Consider the following 21,083-nt stretch of genomic DNA (forward strand, 5'->3'; position numbering starts at 1 on the left):
AAAGACAGCGACAAGAGCAAAGACAAAAAGAAGTAGGAAGCAGGCCAAGGTGCAGGCTATACCGACATCGCCTAAATGATTCAACATAAGCACAATTGTAGCTGGTATAGTATACAAATTGGTCGACATTGTAGTTAAAAGCTGGGCAAAAAAAAAATCCCTATGTCACATCAAATCAGCGTTATCATGATCTGACAAACCCAACAAAGATGTTTGTTATGTGGGTCGGTTCACAATTCAAATGGAATGTCTTAGGGTTCGGTTTATAGACTTTATTATTGTACAACTGTGGAACTAGCATCTTGTGACTTGGTTCGTCAAACTTCATTTAATTTTTACCACATTAATTGATTTTAATAATTTTATATTTGAATATATACATTTCGTAAAATTGTTTTAATTTTTTCATATTTAGGCTACTGAAACAATGCCAAAAGCTAAAGGACTATATTTAGTTTTTAATAGAAAAAAAGAAAAAAATTATAGCTTGGCTTAGGCTTAGAATCGGCTGTGCTAAATGCTTATACGCTTCAAGACTCAGCGTAAATAATGAAGTTAGACCGGAATTCAGCCTTGATAGAAATAACTATTAGACTTTTACGACTATCCCAAACTGATGTGCCTTGGCCCATAGAAGTTGTATTAAGTTTTGTATTTACTGACGAGCCGTTGTATTCCCATCGGTATTTCGTGGGCCACTCACAGCGTTCACTGATTGACATCGGCGTTTTATCCTGTTTCAATTCCACTTTGTGTCAAACGCTGGAATTGAAATACATGCGCTGCGCCAAAGCGCATACTGAACTTGTACCACTAACCCAGTTAGAGTCCGTGTTGAATCCACAGGATGCGTACCTAGCTGCAGTCACGAATGCGTGCGAGTCCTGTAACGAACAGATGAATCGGAAAAAAATACCGAAGCCGTTGCCGAGCGTTGTCCTGTTAACGTTTTGGCATTTGGACTGGCACCGAGTTCGAGCGAGTTTGAAGGCACCACCAGAAAGCTTTGAGTGTGTTCTGCTCATGTTGCTCAACATTGTTGCTGAGTCGACGTGCAAATGTTAAGTATACAAGTTGCTTTGGTCTTTGGCAATTTACTAGTCTCAGGTGTCGACGGTGTTATCACATGGTTATATCAGCTTAGATAAGCCTTCACGACGGACTGCCCATAGAGTTAGCGCCAACTTGCTATTTGTATTGCAAAGATTTGAATAACGCTTATAAAGCAAAATTTATAGACGACTTCTTTGTAGTTCAGCCTAATCAGCACGGTCTTTTATTGGAAACCTAATCTTCCATTTATATACCAGACTTGCTGAATTGGGTATGACTGCCTCGGCTGTAGATAGTACTTATAGCACGTGCCTTTAATTGACATATGATCATCTGTGTGCATACCATCGAGCTGCACCTTATCTAACTATGCATAACCTTTGGCCAAAAGCTTCCCTGCAAACATTAAAAATTATTGTTATCGTTATCTTCATCGATAGACATCCTAATCTAAAATAAAATTGGAATATAATTTAGCGGTAGACAAAAAGGTATACATTGGGAGCACTTTTTTAACTTCAAAACAAGTGGAGTTACCAAATATATTAGTTTAAGGGTCGCTTATGTATCTTCTAGGCGAAAGGTTTTCCTAAATAATAGACAAGATAATTTTCTGTGGATCCTCGATTTTAAGGAAATGTCCGCCAATTTTACGCTGTAAGAATTTACGGTTTATTTAGATATGTATATATATATATACTTTGCTTTAAATTTTAGACATTAATTTACCAACTATTTTCGACCCGCTATGAAAATCTACACGTACTTGAGTTATTTTAAATAAATCTTTAAAAAAATCTTTAAATCTTCGAAAAAATAGTGAATTATTATTAAAAATATGCATCAAATGAAACTTCACAAACATATATAAAATGAATTTAAGGCAAATCGGTTGGTGAACAATGAATTTTCATAAGACCGTGTTCCACGATTTTTCCACATTTAACGGTGGAATTGGGTTGTGGGTTGATTACAAATCAATCAAAGTGTAGGTCAGGCAAATCTCTTGTTTCTGTCGCATAAAGTACAAAGATGAAAAAATTTACTGAATACTCACCACAGAATATCATCTTAGGATGTAAAATTACATCCAACTTAAGCTAATGCGGCGTATATTGTAGTTCTTCTGGTACTTTCCTATTATCTTATATTTAATGCTTATTCCCATTTTGTATTTGGCTGCAGTGGCTTCTATATATTGCATTTCAATTTTCTTATCACATGGTAAAATCTCAATAGTCGAAAAAAGTGACTAAGAAATTTTTAATTAAAAAATACTCAACGCCAAGCGCTGGTTAGTCAAAAAAAAAAAAACAGAAACAAAATAAAAACGATGAAGAAAATGTCATTTATATCAGCTTTTGTATGACACAAGGACACGATGAACCCCCCCTCCCCCTGACTGACCACACCCTGCCTCTGGTGGCAACCGACATCAGTTGCCTTTGCCTTCGTTTCACTTAGTGCTTATCTTGCGTTGACATACCTTGTCATTTGGGGCTGTCTTCGTAAAAATATCCAATGTAATTTACTGCAACAGGAAAGTCCACAAAAACAGGCAAAAGAACCTGCATAGAACATAGATGCAGCCGATGCATCAGACCTATTTTGTTATTTACTTTTATTTAGTTTTTTTTTTTTTCTATTTGACAACAGAATCTTCATTTCCATTAAAGTTCATTTTAGATGTTATTAAATATACTATTTAAGTTTGATTTATTTTGTTGGTCAAATTGAGTGAATTCTTTTGTTAAAGTATACACATTGTTTAAGAGACAGAACCTTTTATGCATAGGCAGCAAATGGAAATCTGGGAAACTATAAAAGCTAAGGCCACAAAATTTGGTGTGAAGGTAATTGTATACCATTTGCAGAAGTTTGCTTAAAGTTGAGGCTGTTTACTTTTGGTTTTCTTAAGTTTGTCTAAAGTTTAAAAAGCATTTACCTACCGATAGCTTAAAACATAAGTTCAGTTTTAAGTTTAGTTGTTGTAGTTCCTGGCAGCAATATACTTTTTATCATCGATACTTCTGTCTGATAAATTAAGTTTATTTAAATTTGGGCATTTCGAGTACTTTTATATTTGCGTAGAAATACTGATTAGATAATAAAAAGGTCCTGAAAATATATAATATAGGATATGGCGAATCAAACTAAAGGAAAGCAATGGGTTAAGGAAAACTTGTTAAATTAAAAAAAAACTTGTATTTAGTTTTTCGTTAAATTATAAAAAACAATATAATTTTTTTAAATATATAATCAATTAATTTTAAGATTACTCTAGTTTTTGTTAGCCTAGTTTTATTTTATATAGTTTCCTGAATTGTTTCTATAAAAGCAAAACTATTTGTTAGTCAAAAACACTTATATTAGTATTGATAAATATAGTTTAATTGTTTACCATATCGCAACCTACAATAATAATTTACGTTTTCATTGGTGCAGCCATGCCCTGCCGCATGGTGCATGGCAGGCGAACTAGCGCAAGCTAATTTATTTGCATAATTTACTTGTTTACAATTTGGGTCGAAAGCAGCAAGAACTAGCAAGAAGAGCATTGTGATTGACACAAATGAAGTTACGACTTTGCAACAAGATGGGGCAGCAACGGACTAAACGCTGCTCGTAAGTAAGTGGAACGAGCAGCAGAACTTGGAATGAGACAATTTATAATATTCAATTTATATGCATTTTTTTTTTTTGTTGAGACGCACGAGACGACGGCAAAGCGAAAAGCAAGACAAACAACAGCAACAATTGCAACTGCTAAGCTGATAATTCCACACCCCCATTTACACACAGGCACAACAGTGGACGATGTTCATCTCCTTTCATTGCAAAATAAAATCTTCATTGTGATTAATGAGATTTGTCACTTGCTTCATTTGTATTTTCCAAGCTGTTGACTTGGATCTATGTTGCGCCTTGCCCCACAGAACTGGCATGCATATAAATTTCATAAATACTAAGAGGCTGCAGTTACAGCCCTGAAAAGTATGCTACAGTTTCGGGCAGTATGCTCGGGAGCAGATTTTATACTCTTTTCAATGGTAGGGTATAATGTTTTTGGCTAATGCACAAGAAAACTTCTTCGTTTCCATAAAGTGTATATATTTATGGTGAGCATACTATTCTATCCGCTTACTGTCTGTATGAATGTCGATTTGAGAACCTTTGGCGGTATTTTGCTCAAACTTTTAATATACTTCTTCCGGTTTTTCTAAATAACGAAAACATTGTTGAGGTGGAGCTTTGGAGCTACACCGAAGTTATTCAAGAATAAGTTTTCCATAGGGTATTTTCTTGTCGGGCACACCCTCTTGTTTCATAATATGAAGAGTGTATATTAATTTAATCACGAAATATACGTCTGTCTGTAAGCTAATCCTTCGGTTATATGTAAAAGCTTTTTTGCTTTTGAGCAAAGTCCTTTCTTATGTAAACAATCGTATAAGAATCTTACTATTAAATCATCTAGTACTAAAGGAAGCATCGAGCAATGAGTTTATGTATGGAATATTTATCCTGCTCCTTGCAAATACCTTGACCAAAATTTAGAACTTATAGCTTATAGCTGTGCAAATCCATATCATATAGATTTATTATATGGCTACTATCGAAATAATCGGTCGGAATTTGAATGGGTATTTAGTTTTCGGCGGGCCGAAGGTAACTGTTCCTTCTGGTTTTGATCCCAATATGCAAAAGGCAACAAGGCCATCATCGTCGTTGTTGCCTTATTTGATGACTGACTGGCGCTGCCAAACTTAAGGCGGGCTCTGGTTAAATTGGGCTGGCCGGAGACATAACGAAGTGGCGCATTAAATTTGACCCGGCCAATAATTCATTTGTTAAGTCCCCCCTTGGCACGCACCCAGGCAGGATAATCATGGGCCAAGGACAGCGCTGCCTTATTTTATTTTATTTTATTTTATTTACATTTACATTTTCAGTTTCAGTTTCATTTTATTTTTAGTAAATTTTAAACGCTGCACTTTCGGCTAGCCGAGTGAGTTATGGCGGGCAATAAATTTCTATGACATATAAATGTAAATAATTGAGTAGCCCGGATAGGCCGCCACGTCTAGAGCGGCTGCTGGAGCTCCGTTTCGCCTTTGTCTCCCATTACCATTTGCATTTGGCCAACCAGATGCCGAGAATGAGGATGTGGTCCGTCGACGTCCTTCGTTTACCATGTGATGGATGGATCACCCACTTTAAGGCCACTTTTTGCATGGCACAAGCATTTAATTTTAAATAATTTATTTTTACAAACATTTTATGCCTTCTCATAAAGCATAAAGCTCTCAAATTATAGCAGCTTGTTCGGGCAATTATATATATATTTTAATTTAAATATTTGTTTACTAAAAATTATTATTTGGAGTTGCCATTAAACGGTCAGCGGCATAGTGGGAAACGGTGACGTCATGTCTATTTTGAGCCTCTTTATGGTGTCGAAAATCTGATTCTGGCTTTTCAATCCGTAGGCTTCAAAGGGGCGTACATTGAAACGCGCATTTCTGTAGAATGAAATTCATGGCTTAAGTGAATATGTTTATATATGTATATATTATTTTACCTGGTGCCCGAAATAGTCAGCAGGAACTTGTAGTAGCTACTCCGAATAGAGTTTGCCTCCAGTATGGCGCAGTGGAACAGCAGCGCTGTGCAGGCTGAGTATAATATCATATTGAAGTGCGTTATTTCGGGCAGTACCCCCTCCGCTGTGCCCCAATTGTAGAGCACTTGCAGTGTTTTCCACATAATATATAACGAAATGGTGATGTTGGGGAACTGCAGCAGACCAATGGATCCCAGCAGGCCGGCGGGTATGGCAAAGCTGGCGCTGTCATGCCCACAAACATTGCGCAGCCCACAAGAAATTGCCTAAAAAATATTATAGAATAATATTTAAAAAATAATAGATTACAATAATAGTAATATTAATAATAACCCCAGTTTACCTTAAATATCAGCGAGAAGCTGCCCAGGGCCAGGCCCAGCTGCAGTGAGCCTTTGTTGAAGATCTGTTTGCGCCAGTCCATCTTCAGTTTGACTATCTTGGTTATGTTCAACAGCAGCTTTAAGCCCACCTGCAGTCCCACACCGCCCACGAAGGGCTTCAGTCCGCCCAGCAGTGCGTAGGTGCTGCAGCCTTGCCGATGTGGACAACTGGGATGCTTGGCGTTGCGCAGACGATCGTAGAGCTGCACATAGGCAGAGATTCTGCGAAAGTTGAGCGGCTGCCGGCACGGGCTTTGCGTGGTGGTCACTGCGGGCGTCTTAACTGGACCTTCCTCCTCCTTGCCCATGAGAATTGTCAGCGCCTTAAAGGTGACATCCTTGATGGCGCCCTTGTGCACGCCCAGGCGGTACATAAACAGCAAAGCTGTCAAGCTACAGCCCAGTATCAAGACTTGTCCATTCGGAATGGAGCGCACTAGGCCGCGTGACTCCAGCATATTCCAAAGCGCCTCGGTGGCCTCATTTGCCACATACAATGCCAGCGGCGTACGTCGCGCCGGACGCTCAATGCAAAGCGCCGCATAGCTGGCAATGAAGGTGGGCATAAAGGCAACTGTGCTAAAGTAGAAGCCGCCCAATAGACGGCGCAGGAGACACACACACAGCGTGAAAAGATAGGCATTCGTCGAGAGAAAGGCTGTCGATTTGAAAATGCCAATAATCGTGTGCTTGAGGTCCAATAGCCTGGGAATGCGCATTTTCATGACCAGCGCAAGCTGTAAATGGTAAACATTTTATAAGAAGGGACTTATTCATCAACCGACTTCCACTTGCCAGATAAACAATGCTATAGGTACGCATGGAGGCGGGTATGCTGGCCAATAAGATTCCGCATGCACCGCAGAAGCAGCTCGCTGTCCATGGATGCACATACTCATGGCAGCTGCATTTGATGGCTGCGTCCACAAGTTTGCTCTGTCCGGTCATTTTATATATATGTGAATGTTGGGTAGCAGGTGTTCCGATTAAGGCTTAACAAGATTATCGCACTGGCCGCTGCCAATGATAAGATTAACAATGGAACGCGTGCACGCACAAATGCCCCCGCGACAGAAGAGTAAATTTGCACCCAAATGCCAACTTATTTGGTTGCAAAAGGCTGTTTTCTTATTTTTAAATATGGAATCGCAGTTAGTTTCTTTGAACACAATTCACACTTTCGTTTCAGCTTGACCTTTGCCACCGCACAGGTTTTATATCTAGAGTCGCCTAGACAGCCGCGCGATCCACTATCGACTGGCTGAGTAGTGGCACAATTATTGAACAATATTTATTTCGGAGAATTCCATTCGTAGCTTATCACACAGTGTTAAACAAATGGTTGCAGGTAAAGAGCACCGTTCTTATCACCCCTAACATTCGGCATTTTGACTGTGGCCTTAACCCATTGAAAATCGTTTAAGAGGGTATAATGGTTCTCTGCAAGCGTATGTGACCGGCAGAAGATGACATTGACTTGCTATATATTTTTTTTCAGGACGACGAACAGAAACTGTGTCCGTCTGTGTGAGTTCATCAGAAATTACAAAAGCTAGATAATACAAAATACCTTCCTTATATATATAATACCTTCATAGATATCAAATATTTCACTTTTTATCACTTCACCACATGCCACTTTTGTATGCCATATTTAGAATCGGACTATAAGCGTCAAAGTTATTCAAGAACGCTTTGCCCACGGCGTGGGCCAAGGTAGCATACGCAGCCGCTGTGTAATTCTTGTAGCGGCATGTTCAGGGTATCTCCTAGTTGGGCACGCCCCGCGTGTGTTCCTTTTATCAATTATTTACACTCTTAGCGACACTCTTTAATACAAAAATAAGAGTTAAAGCCAAATTGCTTTTTATTAAACTTTGATAACAAAAATAAAAACACTCAATTAATTTGTCGATATACCCCATACTAACTAGTTTGTTTAACCTGCACGCGCGATGGATATAAGCACGCCCACGAGAGCGGCTTATGTACAATTAGGCTTCCTAGATACTTACATATATATATATATATATATATATATATATATAGATTTGTTAAATATGAATATTATGGTAATTGAGAGACGCGTATTTCACGCTAAATATGCGCACTTAAAGTGCTGAGACTTATTGTGGTAACACTTTCTGTAGTTCGATTTAGTTCTATATTAACCGTGGGTTAGCTCAGGAGGCAAACGCGAAGGCGGGTAGCGTCTTTTTGTCAACGATTTTCAAGCTTTTCAGCATATCGTTAGTCTGCTGCTGAGTATTTAGGCCAAAAACATCAAAGGCGCTCAAATTGAATTTGTTTAGCCTGTTAAAAAAGGTTAAAAATGGGCATTATGCTTTTAAATATTAATTTTTTTTTCAAATCAGAGCATACCTCTCGCCTGATATGGCTTGCAAAAATTTGTAGTAATTAGGTCGCAGCGACTGCGCCTCAATAATGCCCGCATGGAAGAGCACAGCTGTGAAGAATGCATAAGTGTAAAGCATAAAGTTGGGTATGCGTGGAAGAATGCCCCGCTCTTGACCCATGGTTGCGAGTATCTGCAGAGATAAACCGAATTACTGAGTGCAAGCTTTTTTAGAGTACGATTAAAACGCACTTGAATGGCCTTCCACATGACGTACAAGGCGACTGTATTGTCTGGATATTGGGTGAAGGCCAATGAAGCCACCAGACCTGCAGGTACTGAAAACCCAGCGTGATCCTGATTGAAACTGTGGCGCAGTAGGCAGGACATGGACTGAAAATGAACATCAATTATATATGAGAATCAAGGTAATAAAAATTTTAACCTCACGCACCTTGTAAAGGAAGGAGAAGCTGCCCATGAAGATGGCCAGTTGTAAAGTGCTCCTGTTGAAGATTTGTTTGCGCCACGGCATACGACCTTGGAATATTGTTTTCATATTCATCACCAGCTTTAGTGCCAACTGCAGCGCCACACCGCCCGCAAAGGGCCGCAAGCCACCCAATATAGCATAACTGGAGCAGCTCTGGGTATGGCGGCAGCTCTCATGCTTGGCGCGGATTAGGTTGGTGTAGACACGCACCCAATCGGAGGCCGTGGCAAAACTGACGCTGGGTCGTCGGCGTGAGGGTGCCGGCTGCTCGCCGGGAACAAGGGGCTCGGACTTCATCACCGGACCGGCCTCCTCTTTGCCCACAAATATGCGTAGTATATTGAAGATGGAGTCGTCGCTGGCACTTATACGGTACAAATACAAAAGTACCGACATACTGCAGGCAAAGATAAATGTCTGGCCGTGGGCCATCGAACGCACCCACTTCCGAGATTCTGCCATTTTCCAGAGTGCTTCGGTGGCAACATTGGCAACATAGAGTGTTAGCAGTGGACGGCGCGCCGGGCGCTCCACCATAATGGCTGTGAGCGAAGACAGGAACGAGGGCAAAAAGGCAACAGTGCCAAAGTAATAGCGACCCAGTAGATTGCGCAGCAAGCAATTGTACAGGATAAAGGTGTATGCATTGGTCACCAGAAAGGCTGTGGACTGCATGATGCCTAGCAAGGTGCGCTTTAGGTCCTCCAGCGTTGGTATACGTTGGCGCATCAGCAATGAAAAGGCGTAGACGATTGTGTAGACACGCAAACAATAGGGCGTGGCTGAAAGCAATATGCCCGCCGTGGCATTTACGCACTTATCCGTCCAGGGATGCTGAAACTCCTGGCAGGTAACGCACAGCGGATCAAGCAGCTTGCTTTGAACGCCCATTATGAGTTGTATGCGACTGTGAACGAATTAACAAAAATGCATTAGTTACGTACAGCTTAATGGAGACAGGGCCAAGGCCATAAGTCCGCAAGTTGCCCTTTAATCATATCTAATGAGCATCGATAAGGGGCTGTCGTGATTTGCACATTTTATTTTTGATTGTATCGAGGCCACAGCTAAAGAAACCTATATATAGTCTACCCATGTATCAATCAATTTCTTGAAAGCATTATTTTTATCAGTGAAAATTATTGGCCTATCTGGTTGCGGGTCAAGCACATAGTACACAGCTGATAAAAAAGTCATTGTACTCTGGCTTTCCACTTTTTTAAATGCTCTTCTCGAACTTATATGTGTGATGTACTTACGCTTAATGTCTATTCTTAAAACCAGTTGTTGCTTAATCGCAACTGTCGTTTTAATAGTAAATTATTCTAGTGAGAACACTTTGATGACTTTGGACTCAAAGCGGAAATAATTCAGAATTTACTGTGTGTCAAATGCACTGACTTGTGCTACAACAGCTACTGCGTTCCATTAAAATGTAAACAAAACAATTAAAACAGCTGTCCGCAGTGTGACCGTAGCCTCTTTTTGTGTTTAAGCCGCCAGCGTGTTTGGAAAATATCAACCATTGAACTTTGGTTAAGATTTATGGCATTAGAGTTTACTTTCAAACCGCAGCCTTAATCGAATTGTGGATTTTTGTACATAATCTGCTGTATTAAACGTAATGCAGTTTCGCAAAAAATAAAAATATCGAGTAACATGACTATAAGTCTAGCCATCTGTTTAGAAGAAATATGTTAACAGCTTGCATGTTAAAGCAGCATTACAACTGAAATTTATTTAGCTTTAAAATGCCTAAAAGCCGGTAAGCGTGTCTGCGACGTGTCAAGACCTTCTAAATATGTTAGCCGCTTTCTAATTTAAATATCGATATGTTGCCGGCATTGTTACGATAGTCATTAATATCGTACACGGGTGCTGTAGCTGTCAGCTTTGTACTGCGTACAGTTGGCGCTGTTAGTATAATTTTATTATAAATCTTAATATTGCGTTGTGATAATTATAATTGTTTGGCTTCTGACTTTATTGCTACTATAAGGAGTAACGATGGCAACTATAATTCCTGTTGTCTTGAAGGCACAGTGCACAACAGAGGAGCTTTTGGTATGCTTGAATTTGATAATTTTATATAAATACATACATATGTACATACATTCAGACATATGTACGAATAGTATAATTTAAACCAGAAGTTGTAAAGACAATTGTTTGTGGGCGTGTTGCGTGCGCTTCTCTCAGGTGTCCTGCCCAGATTTGCACGTAGTTAAGTCGACATACTCGACATTGCGCAGGGAATAACAAAATATTTCCTTCAGGTGAAGGGTTATGGTTAAAAGGTGGTTGCCCTTACCTGTGGCCAGGCTTATTTCGCAAAACTTACGTTCCTAAGTATTTGCCATTCACGGAATATGAAGGAGTAGATGCTCTCGCTGCTGCATAGCGTTTGCTTTTGTTGTTTTGGGTTAGCTGCTTAGGAAAATTGCGGTTGCCATTGTGCGATTTCCGCCTTTAGGGCTTAGGCAGTCAGTTGCCATGGACAACAGCCCCACATTCAAACTCCCAACAGCCATTGGGGCATTCATTTCATGCATACCGTCATTGGGTGGCAGCTACTTACCTAATTTACTTGAGGTGCTCCTTGGCTGTGTGAATAAATCTTTGCGTTTGACATGCCACTTTCCGCTAAATACGCACTTCAAGTTAATAGCGTAGGAGCTTGCCATGTGATGGGGATTGGGGTTGTGGTGGCTGCTGTGCCAATGCCAGAGGCCGAAGATACTTTCAGCATTGACATTACCTGTAGCTTGCGCAGGCTCAATTGGCAAGCGATTAAATCCACGATAAGAGAAGAGTAAACCTTGTTTTTGTGGCCCGATTCTTTTATATTCTTTAAATTTGGCCGATATTGAACATTTTAGTTTTACCCCCATTAGTTATGTCAGCTTATATAGCTACATATATGTTGGTCCGATCATCTGCAGCGCTTCATGACGCTACGCTTAAAATTGAGAGATGGTATCCATCCGTTAGTAAAGCTTTGACTATATATAAGTAGTTCCAAACGAGCGTCCGCTTATTAAATTGCTTGCCTTGTTATGCCCACTGCCAGCTGCAGTTGCTCTGTCCAACATATGCTGCAGCAGCAATTGCTCATGTGGCTGGATTGTCATTGATTTTACGGACATATCTTTTGAGGAAGCTAAGGCGTCTCATCTATCCTGTCCACGTCGTCTGGAGCCTTGCCTGTTGTTTTAGCTGCTGGTTTGGCCCAAGTGCGTGTTTTCGGGTGTGTCTCTCTGGGTGTGTGGTCCTGCTTCCTTCTAAATGTGTTCAATTAAGCGGTTATAAATTGTTCATTTGCCCATTGGTGCGCATGGACAAAACAACAACAAGAGCAAAGGGAATGGCATCCGGTGCAACAATGGACGTCACAGCAGGCGACATTATCCTCGTTGTAATATTTTACTGTAGGCTTCAGCTGGAGCCAGCAGTTTGGGCCGATAAGCGCAATATGTGTGCGTCGACATTCTACATTGATGCATATCCTGTCATTAACAAGCTTGCCCATAATACACAATTAATTATACGCAAAAGTTGTTATTTTATTAATTGCTGCATTAATTTTCGGTTTTATTTCTATGCCTATTCGTCCCAGCGATCAGTAACAAGCAAATACTTGGCTAACCAAAATGTTGGCTGCCAAAACAAAAGACCGAAGTCATCAATAGCCAAGCACTTAAATGGTGCCCGGCTGTGCGCAGGGGTGAGGGTAAGGGTGTGAATCGCTTGCATACGAGGGCAAAAAGTCAACACACAAAAACAGTGTATAGAGCGGCTCAGGGACTGTTCGGTATTTATGCCATAACCAAAATTGTGGCCAAGACCGCAGAGACTTCACATCAAATAGAAATTTGCGGCTGCTACTAAAAACCAGCTTCAACACACATACACACACACACACACACACATACACACACACACACACACACACACACACACACACACACACACACACACACACACACATCTGCATCAGCACCCACAAGCACACTCACACACACCCACAGTCTGTCTGTACATGGTGTCCACATTTCCGCAGCAAATGTGTCAAATGTCACATACTCGCACACATACTGACACCTCCAGATACACGCACACACACAAACAGACACTCAGGGAGCAATTGCATTACAACTACTTTTTGGCATGGCCAACAACTGGCTCTGACTCGACATTGGGTCTGTAGGATTTGCCTTGTCAAGCGGAAGCTGTTACCAAATGTAAAATTAACAATGGATTATGTGCTAGTTGTGCGTGTGTGTGTGTGTAAGTGGGAGTGTGTTTTTTCCCTACACCTCCATTAAAATTGGGTATAAAAAGATTTTAACATACATAGTATATTAGAGTATATAAATTATTGATTAGCATCCACAGTTGGCACAATCATCGTCTGTCCGTTTGTATAAAGGCGTCGCGTCGTGGAAAGCAGTATAAAAGCTAGAGAGTATAATGCTCTATTATTTTAATTTATCGATAGCTTTACCTACTTTCTTTTAATACCCTATACCCTATAAAGTTGACTAACAAGGATATCATATTTAGGCACAACTGATCCCCTTATTCATTTGTGTTCCTTATTAGGAGACTAGATAAAGTTTGTCTAAGAGAGATTATTTTATGGTGTGTGACTAAGTGTAGGGTATCACCCTCGACTGGAGCAGTAGTCCCAATTGTTTTTTCTTTTACTGTAGGACTAACGAATTGACGGCTAAATATGTCTAGCATGTTACGAGAACTCTGAGCTCTGTGTGGTTGCAATTGAAATTGAAGCATAGGCCAAGTGGAGCCACTTGTCCATTGACTGTTGTTGGACACTGTCTTACTCAAATTACCCTAATGAAGTGCAATAGGATTGTAAATTGAATAGCAGCCGTTGCTAGACATTACGAATTCATTTGACGAGGGCTGAAAGAACGAGATGAATAGTGGCCAAAATGCAACGCATTGAACTTTGCTCTGCTTTTGAGGCTAGTTTTCTTTTTGTATGCAAATGTTTGGCACATGCTTTGCCGGAAAATCCCAAATCAATTCCCACCATGGGGCAGCGTAGTCGCCGGCGCAATATCCAAAGCGAAACATGGGGTGTACTCATACTCATACAAAATTAGTTTGCTGCTCATAAAAGTTTCGGCAAAGTTTGCCGTCGCCTTCCTTCGTAGTGCCGTGTATGTGCCCCCAATGCTCGTAACTTGCCTTCTTCGCACTGATTTGTGCAACAAAACAATTTCGTGCTGCGGGGACCATCACTTGAGAAACTTTCGTCCCAATGGTTTAATTGTATTTTCAGTTTTAAGCTCTCACAAAAACAACAAAAAAAACAATTTTTTGAAAATGTGAAAACCTCCGTGAAATGCGTACATACATTGCATTTTCATGCGTGATAAACGCGGCGCATTCTTGCAGCTCTGTGCTTCGATTAGGAGTGCGGCTTTCCTTTGCTCGCACAGTCGCGCGGCTTTCCTATCCTCGCACAGCCACGCCTTCTCTTTATTTCCGCGCACCGGTTGTGTCTTTCATTTTGGCCCGAATCCCAACTGACCCTTGGCGCTGGCCATGCTTTTGTGTCCATGCACTGCGTGGAAGCTCTTTGTTTTGCCTTTCCTTTCGTAGCACACCGTTCCATTGAGGTCTATCATCACCCGGCTTTACCATATTAACGAACTAGCGTGAAGTCCACTGAATAGCAGAGCCTTGTGGTTGAACGTACACTATGAAAAATAATCGAACATTTTATATATATATTTATATTACGGATGTATACAAAATTAAAATATTTATTGTACTTGTTTACAAAACATCTAAAATTCGATATGAAAATATTTTAAATTAAATAAGAACCTTCAATTCTATGTTTTGGATAATATTTATTTATGAAAGCTCCAATCATTTGATTTATTAAGATTAATTTATATTCAAATACCTATTAATTTTATTATTTTTTTTAAAGTGTTATTTGAAGGTGACAAACTACACAAGCAATTACATCTGGATCATTGATGTTTAAAAGGTAAGTTATTATCATTTTTATTTTGAATTTTCAACATATTTTTTTTGTAAATATGATTACCCTTTACATATAAATTAACTGAGAAGCGAGGGAGGGTTAATATATTGGTTTCAAAGCATAAAAACATTCAAGTTTTGCTTGCATGCATGAGAATTGCAGAGTAGGGCAATATATAAAACATGTTTTATTTATTAGCCAGTAAGCTTGGTCTGCATGCTAATGCACACAAGCATACATATCTACATACTACAAATTAAAAGTTTTAAGAATCCACCAATTTTTTTCTTACAGTGCACAATGCATACTTGTAATTGGGCTAGCGTGTTTTATGCGAGCAATTTGGTACGTTGGCTTGTCAAGAAACTTGAAGATTTAATTTATTTGAAGTGCGCTTCAGTTCGTGGCGACTTGGGGGTAGCCATTTTGCAATCCAATTTCGATTCGTTTCCCGCTTACCCATTTTGAATCCATCTATCGATTGGTGAAAAATGACTTCGTTTTGGTTTGATGCGCTGATTCGTTTTCCATTGCATTTATTTAAACGTTTCAATTGCTCGATTTCTGTTTTGTTTGGCTTCCATCGTTTGGCATTGCTTTTCCGCTTTCCGTTTTTCCGCTCCTTCCGTATATTATGTTTTCCCAGTGTACTTGGTGTGTGTGTGAGAGTGTGTGAGGGTGTCGATGTTGATGTCGATTTTATCTTGAAGTGATCTATTATGCAGTCGCTGCTGGGCGTGGCAGAGACCCGCCAAGAATTTCTAATACAAAATGGACTCCAACCGAATGTAAATAATAATTATATGCGATGTCTGCGTATCATAGCTTATAATTTGGCATATGGATGGCTATAACCGATTTCTCCCACGCGCCGCAAACTGTCAACAGTTAACTTTTAAACGGTAAACTATAATTTACATGCATAATGAATCTGGGCACATATCATGGCTATAAAAGTGCGTGCATTGGGCACGCATTTCGTTTATTGTTCAAGTGAAAGTAAAGTGACAGCTCTTGACCATGCCGCTGGCCAAAATGGATAGCTTCTTGAAGTATGCCAACTTCTTTTATAAGGCCGTTGGCATTGAACCCTATACGAAAAGATCGCATCCACACGTTGGCAGCATTTGGATTAGCCTTGTCTTTTGGGCCAACATCATTAACCTAGGCCTGGCGGGGCTCGGCGAGTTGGCATATGTGGTGATTGCCTTCGCCACCGGTGAGCACATCGTGGAAGCAATCATGGTTATGTCATATATTGGCTTCGTTTTGGTGGGCATGAGCAAAATGACCTTTGTGTGGCTAGAGAAACCTGCGCTCAGTCACATCGTATGGGAGCTGGAGGAGCTGTTTCCAGGCAACAAGGCAGCTCAGTCTGCCTACCGATTGGATAATTATTTGCGTTCCTGTTCGCGCATCAGCTTTACCTTCTCAATGCTTTACTCTGTGCTCATTTGGACTTATAATCTGTTCAACCTCATGCAGTATTTCATTTACGAGCTGTGGTTGCAGACGCGCATCGTGGAGGAGACGCTGCCCTATCGAATGTACATACCCTGGCAGTCGACGGACAATTGGACCTATTATCTGCTGCTTTTCTGCGAAAACTTTGCAGGCTACACCTCGGCGGCGGGTCAGGTATCCACAGATCTGTTGCTCTGCGCCTTGGCCACCCAGATCATTATGCATTTTGACTACCTGTCGAGAAGGATTGAGCAGCAGCAGCTTAGCGGCAATTGGTCGGAGGACTCACGCTTCCTGGCCGATATTGTGCGCTACCATGAACGTCTGCTGAAACTCTCCGAACAGCTCAATAAAGTTTTTGGTGTGCCTCTGATATTAAACCTTCTGATCTCCTCGTTTGTCCTCTGCTTTGTCAGCTTTCAAATGAGCGTGGGTGTGGAGCCGATTATGATGATTAAGCATAGTTTGTATTTAATATCTGCGCTGAGTCAGGTCTATTTAATTTGCTATCATGGACAACTGATAGCTGATGCGGTGCGTTTGCTTTTAAAAAGTCCACCTGTAAATAGTTTTTAAATTGTTTACTTTTTGCCCATGCAGAGCACGGGTATTTCTTTGGCAGCCTACAAACAGAACTGGAGCTATGCGGATGCTCGCTATCGAAGAGCCCTCGCGTTTATTATAATGCGCTCCCAGAATCCTACCTATCTCAAGGCAACAGTTTTTCTGCAGATCAACAGAGGCACCATGACAGATGTAAGCGTATATTTATGTTGTGGAAGACTTTTTTACTTTGCTTACAGAGTGGAGTATATTTTGGTCCGTATGAACTTTTTTTTAAAGACAGCTTCAAAAATAGTTAACTCAAAACATAAAGTATATACTTGTGTATTTCCTCTAAATTCAAAGTCACCAAAGTTGGGCAGTTAAACTATTGATGATCCCTGCTAATAATCGGCTACCCTCACCCTCTCTTCTACAAATTGATATTTCATTATTGCAGTTACAGTCTAGGAGTCACCAAGCCACTACTTAAGAACCCTCTCGACACCAAAAACGTTCTTGGCCTTTTTTATATAATTGTAGAGGGTATTCTAATTTTATCACGAAATGTGAAACGCATAGAAGATGACATTTTTGAGCCATTTCCATCTGTCCTTTTGTCCGTCTGTTTGTTTGTCTAACTTTGAGTTACAGGCATCACATATTTCGGAGCTTGGCGGATTGGATCAATAAATCATATATGTAGCTGCCATTAGTACAATCGATCGAACTTTTTTACGAAGATATATTAACCAATAATATGGGAGTTCTACCGAGTTTTTTTTATCAGTATCCTATGAACATCCTATTTACGGGTAAGGGTATTTAATTAGCGGCCTGCCGAAAAAAACCGTTCTTGCTCATTAAGTGTTTTACATGTTTTGCCTTAAGTTTTTGACTATGTTACGGCTGTAAAATTATTTATTATCCATCAACTATTCATTTGTATTATCCATCAACTATTTTTCTTGGAATTTGTCATTGTGTTTTACAGCTACTGCAATTATCGTACAAGTTTTTTGCGCTGCTGCGTACCATGTATGTTAAATAGAAATGGCCAGCAAATGCATGTACATTAAATGCTCGAAATCCCCTACACAAAACGTATGCTTTTAAAGGATCAAGGCGCGTTCATGGCACCAGGTCTTCATTATGCAAACGCATGTCCCATCCTTGTGCATTAGCTGGCATCCCGAAAAAAATACAAATAAAAACTCTAAAAAACAAAAAAAAAGAAAAAAAAAATTATAAATGTTTTTTAGTTTGCGGGCATGTTTGCTCAACATTCTGTGTAGGAAGTATTCGCCGGTTGCCAAGTACTACATTTAACGCTTTTGGCTGGGCAAAAGTTGTGCTTTATGAGTTTTTCAGTTATATTTTATTTGTTGTTGTTGTTGTTATTTCAATATGTTTCTTCAGCTTGGAACACAGACTGTTGAGGAGTAGAAATTTTTCAGCAAGACTGTTTGATTGCATGTAATGCACTTTCTATACAGTGGCTGTGCGTGAGTGTTGTGGGTTTGTGTGTGTGGGTGTGTGTGTGTCTGTGTGTGTGTGTGTGTTGACTACGCACTCAGCAATATTAGCTATTTATGCACTGAAGTGTGCGAAATGCTACAAAACTACAGCGACATTGCGAGCTGTGCCACAGTGTAGCCATTCCTTACATTGGCTTTTTGGTGGTTGCGAAATGGCCAAGCGACTGGGACATGGCCGTGTTATTGGCAGAGCTTCTCACTTTTGCCAGCCAGGGGGTCTAACAATAAAGCCAACAACTTGCAGTGCGGATTTTTTGACGAATTTATGAATCACCTGCAACTGGCATTCGCACAACTTGCGCTTCAGTTCACCGGCCGCTTATAAAGCATATTAAAATATGTTATATATATGATGTATATGCATCGCTTTTTTCAGCTACTACTACTACTACTACTACCCAACCCAACCTATGCATAATACTATATGTATTATGTAATAGTAGCAGTATTCTTTATTTTTTTTGCTGTTGTTGTAGTCGTAAATATGTGCGCATACATTTTGGCTTGGGTCTTTTAGGGGATTTATTTTTCATTTTTATGAAATTTTTATAAAGCTTCATCTGTGCTACAAACATTTAATTTCTGGTCACGTCTTGTGTGATTTTGCAAATGCCAACAACAACGACATTTTTCAATATCTTTTAGCTGCTTTATTTGTGCGCCAATTTGTTTGCAATACCATGGACCATATTTTATAATATACTTGTAAAGCGCATAATGTTTACCGGGTCAAACTGATTCTTCGCCATGCCAATAAGTCTACAATTGGTTAAACTGTTAGATTACACTTGATTAAATCCTATATCTAAATATGCGATGTAAAAGCCTTTTCTTTGTTTTTGGGAAACAGATTCTGTTCGAGATCCAGTTAAAAAAGAAAGGAAAATATACTATGCTATCATATTCAAAATACCTTTTAGTTAAGATTTATATTAAACACAAACAGATGCCCAATATATATAAATTAATATGCTCAGCAGCACATTTCAATGACATTTTAAATTAAACCCATTCTAAACGAGAAAGAACTTTTTCTTTCTTTCTAGTATGAAAAGCTTACATTTATTGCTTAAGGTCTAGAATTAATAACAATAGAACTTTTGAGAAAATTTTATTCAAAATTTCACAGTAGATTGAACAAATTTCATGAAATTTAAAGTAACTAGTAAAAATAATAGTTTTGTAGTCTATAAATTGAGTCACATTTGCTCTGATTTAAGAAATGAAATATGTGTTTTCTTAAATTTGAATTTATGCATATTCTGTGAATGTATTTCATTTTAATGAATAATTTATAAGCTTGCAAGAATGAAGAATAGAATAAGATAAGATTTAACGAAATAATTTAAATATTCATTGATATAATGGAATAGAACATTCTGATTCGAATCTTTTTGATATTTTGGATTGGCTTGCAGAAAGAAAAATGCACTGACTCTTTGATCAACCTCTATACGGAAAAAATCAATTCATTTTATCTTTTTGCACTTTGCGCTTGCTGTTGATTGTTAAATCCACTTATCAAAACGTGCAAATAACTCAACACCCGGGATAGACACACACAGCTGACACTCACACACACACACATATGTACACCTAAACTCCCATGGATATGCATATGGCTCACATGACCTAGTCAGCCGTGTCCATTGACCAGTATACAAAAAATTGTTAGCACTTTGGACAAAAAAAAAGGGGAAAAAAAATTCAAAATGCTTCAGTCGAAAGCACTTGACTCGGTAATACCCTTTACTTTTATTTAGATAGAACATATGGAGAATGTAACTCTAAATGAAAATCAATTGCTCGACCTCCCAGACAAAGGGAATCTGTACTCTTGCTAATGAGTTTTGATCTGAACTGATTAGAAAAACTCTACCCAGCTGCTGCCTTCTAACCCAAGTATAATGTTTCTATATTTATAGAAATGTGGCTGAATTTTCTTGAAAGAGGCTAGATATATTTTTTCTATATAACTAAGCTAAATCTAGTTTGGTACAGTAACTGGTTTGGTCAAATGGTTGAATATTTGAGCCCTCTTACATATTTTTTAATTTATTTCAAATTTAAACGTAAACTGGGGTTGAATGAGTGGGCCGAAGTGGCATAAGTTAATTTCCCACTTATTATTGAGCGTGTTTCTTCCTTATTATTAAAATTGATGTTATTTATCTTATTATTATTATTATTATTATTATTATTATTATTATTATTTTTATTATTATTAATTATTATTTTTATTATTATTATTATTATTATTATTATTATTTTTATTACTGTTATTAATTTTATTATTACAGTATAACTCCTAGGGCTGTACATGCCAGCTTCTGTTCCTTTTTTTTCCAAGGGTATTCAAATGTGATCCCTTTGTTGAAAACTCTGATGTATTGTTGCCGCAATTTGGGCTCAGTTCACTATTTTTTCAATTAGCTGCCATTAAATTGAATTCAAATATTGAAACTATATGTGGTACACAGCCTGCCCTGCCAGCGGGTGTCACGCCAATGGGTTCGCAGTTTCAATGTAGTTTCAGTTTGGCTTAGTTGAGTTCTTTGGATGCCATCATATGATTTATTGATTTCGAGTTTGCAGTTTTTCTTG

At 39.2% G+C, this 21,083-nt stretch overlaps 3 protein-coding genes across 4 annotated transcripts; 1 reads left to right on the forward strand and 2 right to left on the reverse strand.

Moving 5' to 3' along the window:
• Positions 1-4,896: 4,896 nt before the first annotated feature.
• LOC6631243 (transmembrane protein 135) lies at positions 4,897-7,775 on the reverse strand. The gene is made up of 4 exons (XM_002053608.4): positions 6,856-7,775; positions 6,021-6,797; positions 5,636-5,943; positions 4,897-5,576 (listed from the first exon to the last, which is right to left on the reverse strand). Exons 1-4 carry the CDS (start codon positions 7,006-7,008, stop codon positions 5,447-5,449), a joined length of 1,368 nt encoding a protein of 455 aa, XP_002053644.2. The 5' UTR covers positions 7,009-7,775; the 3' UTR covers positions 4,897-5,446.
• A 134-nt stretch (positions 7,776-7,909) lies between these two features.
• LOC6631242 (transmembrane protein 135) lies at positions 7,910-10,344 on the reverse strand. Its single transcript, XM_002053607.4, has 5 exons — positions 10,169-10,344; positions 8,871-9,816; positions 8,669-8,809; positions 8,443-8,609; positions 7,910-8,373 (listed from the first exon to the last, which is right to left on the reverse strand). The coding sequence occupies exons 2-5, from the start codon at positions 9,798-9,800 to the stop codon at positions 8,244-8,246; spliced, it is 1,368 nt and encodes a 455-aa protein (XP_002053643.1). The 5' UTR covers positions 9,801-9,816; positions 10,169-10,344; the 3' UTR covers positions 7,910-8,243.
• A 4,805-nt stretch (positions 10,345-15,149) lies between these two features.
• On the forward strand, positions 15,150-18,168 carry Or85c (Odorant receptor 85c). Of its 2 annotated transcripts, XM_002053606.4 has the most exons (3): positions 15,153-16,932; positions 16,999-17,154; positions 17,936-18,168. In XM_002053606.4, the coding sequence occupies exons 1-3, from the start codon at positions 15,955-15,957 to the stop codon at positions 17,990-17,992; spliced, it is 1,191 nt and encodes a 396-aa protein (XP_002053642.3). In that variant the 5' UTR covers positions 15,153-15,954; the 3' UTR covers positions 17,993-18,168. The 2 variants fall into 2 exon arrangements, with proteins under 2 accessions (XP_032293557.1, XP_002053642.3); XM_032437666.2 differs by lacking the exon at positions 17,936-18,168 and having other exon boundaries at positions 15,150-16,932; positions 16,999-17,842.
• Positions 18,169-21,083: the final 2,915 nt, after the last annotated feature.

This window comes from Drosophila virilis, chromosome 2 (assembly GCF_030788295.1).
Source record: "Drosophila virilis strain 15010-1051.87 chromosome 2, Dvir_AGI_RSII-ME, whole genome shotgun sequence".
Lineage (NCBI taxonomy): Eukaryota > Metazoa > Arthropoda > Insecta > Diptera > Drosophilidae > Drosophila > Drosophila virilis.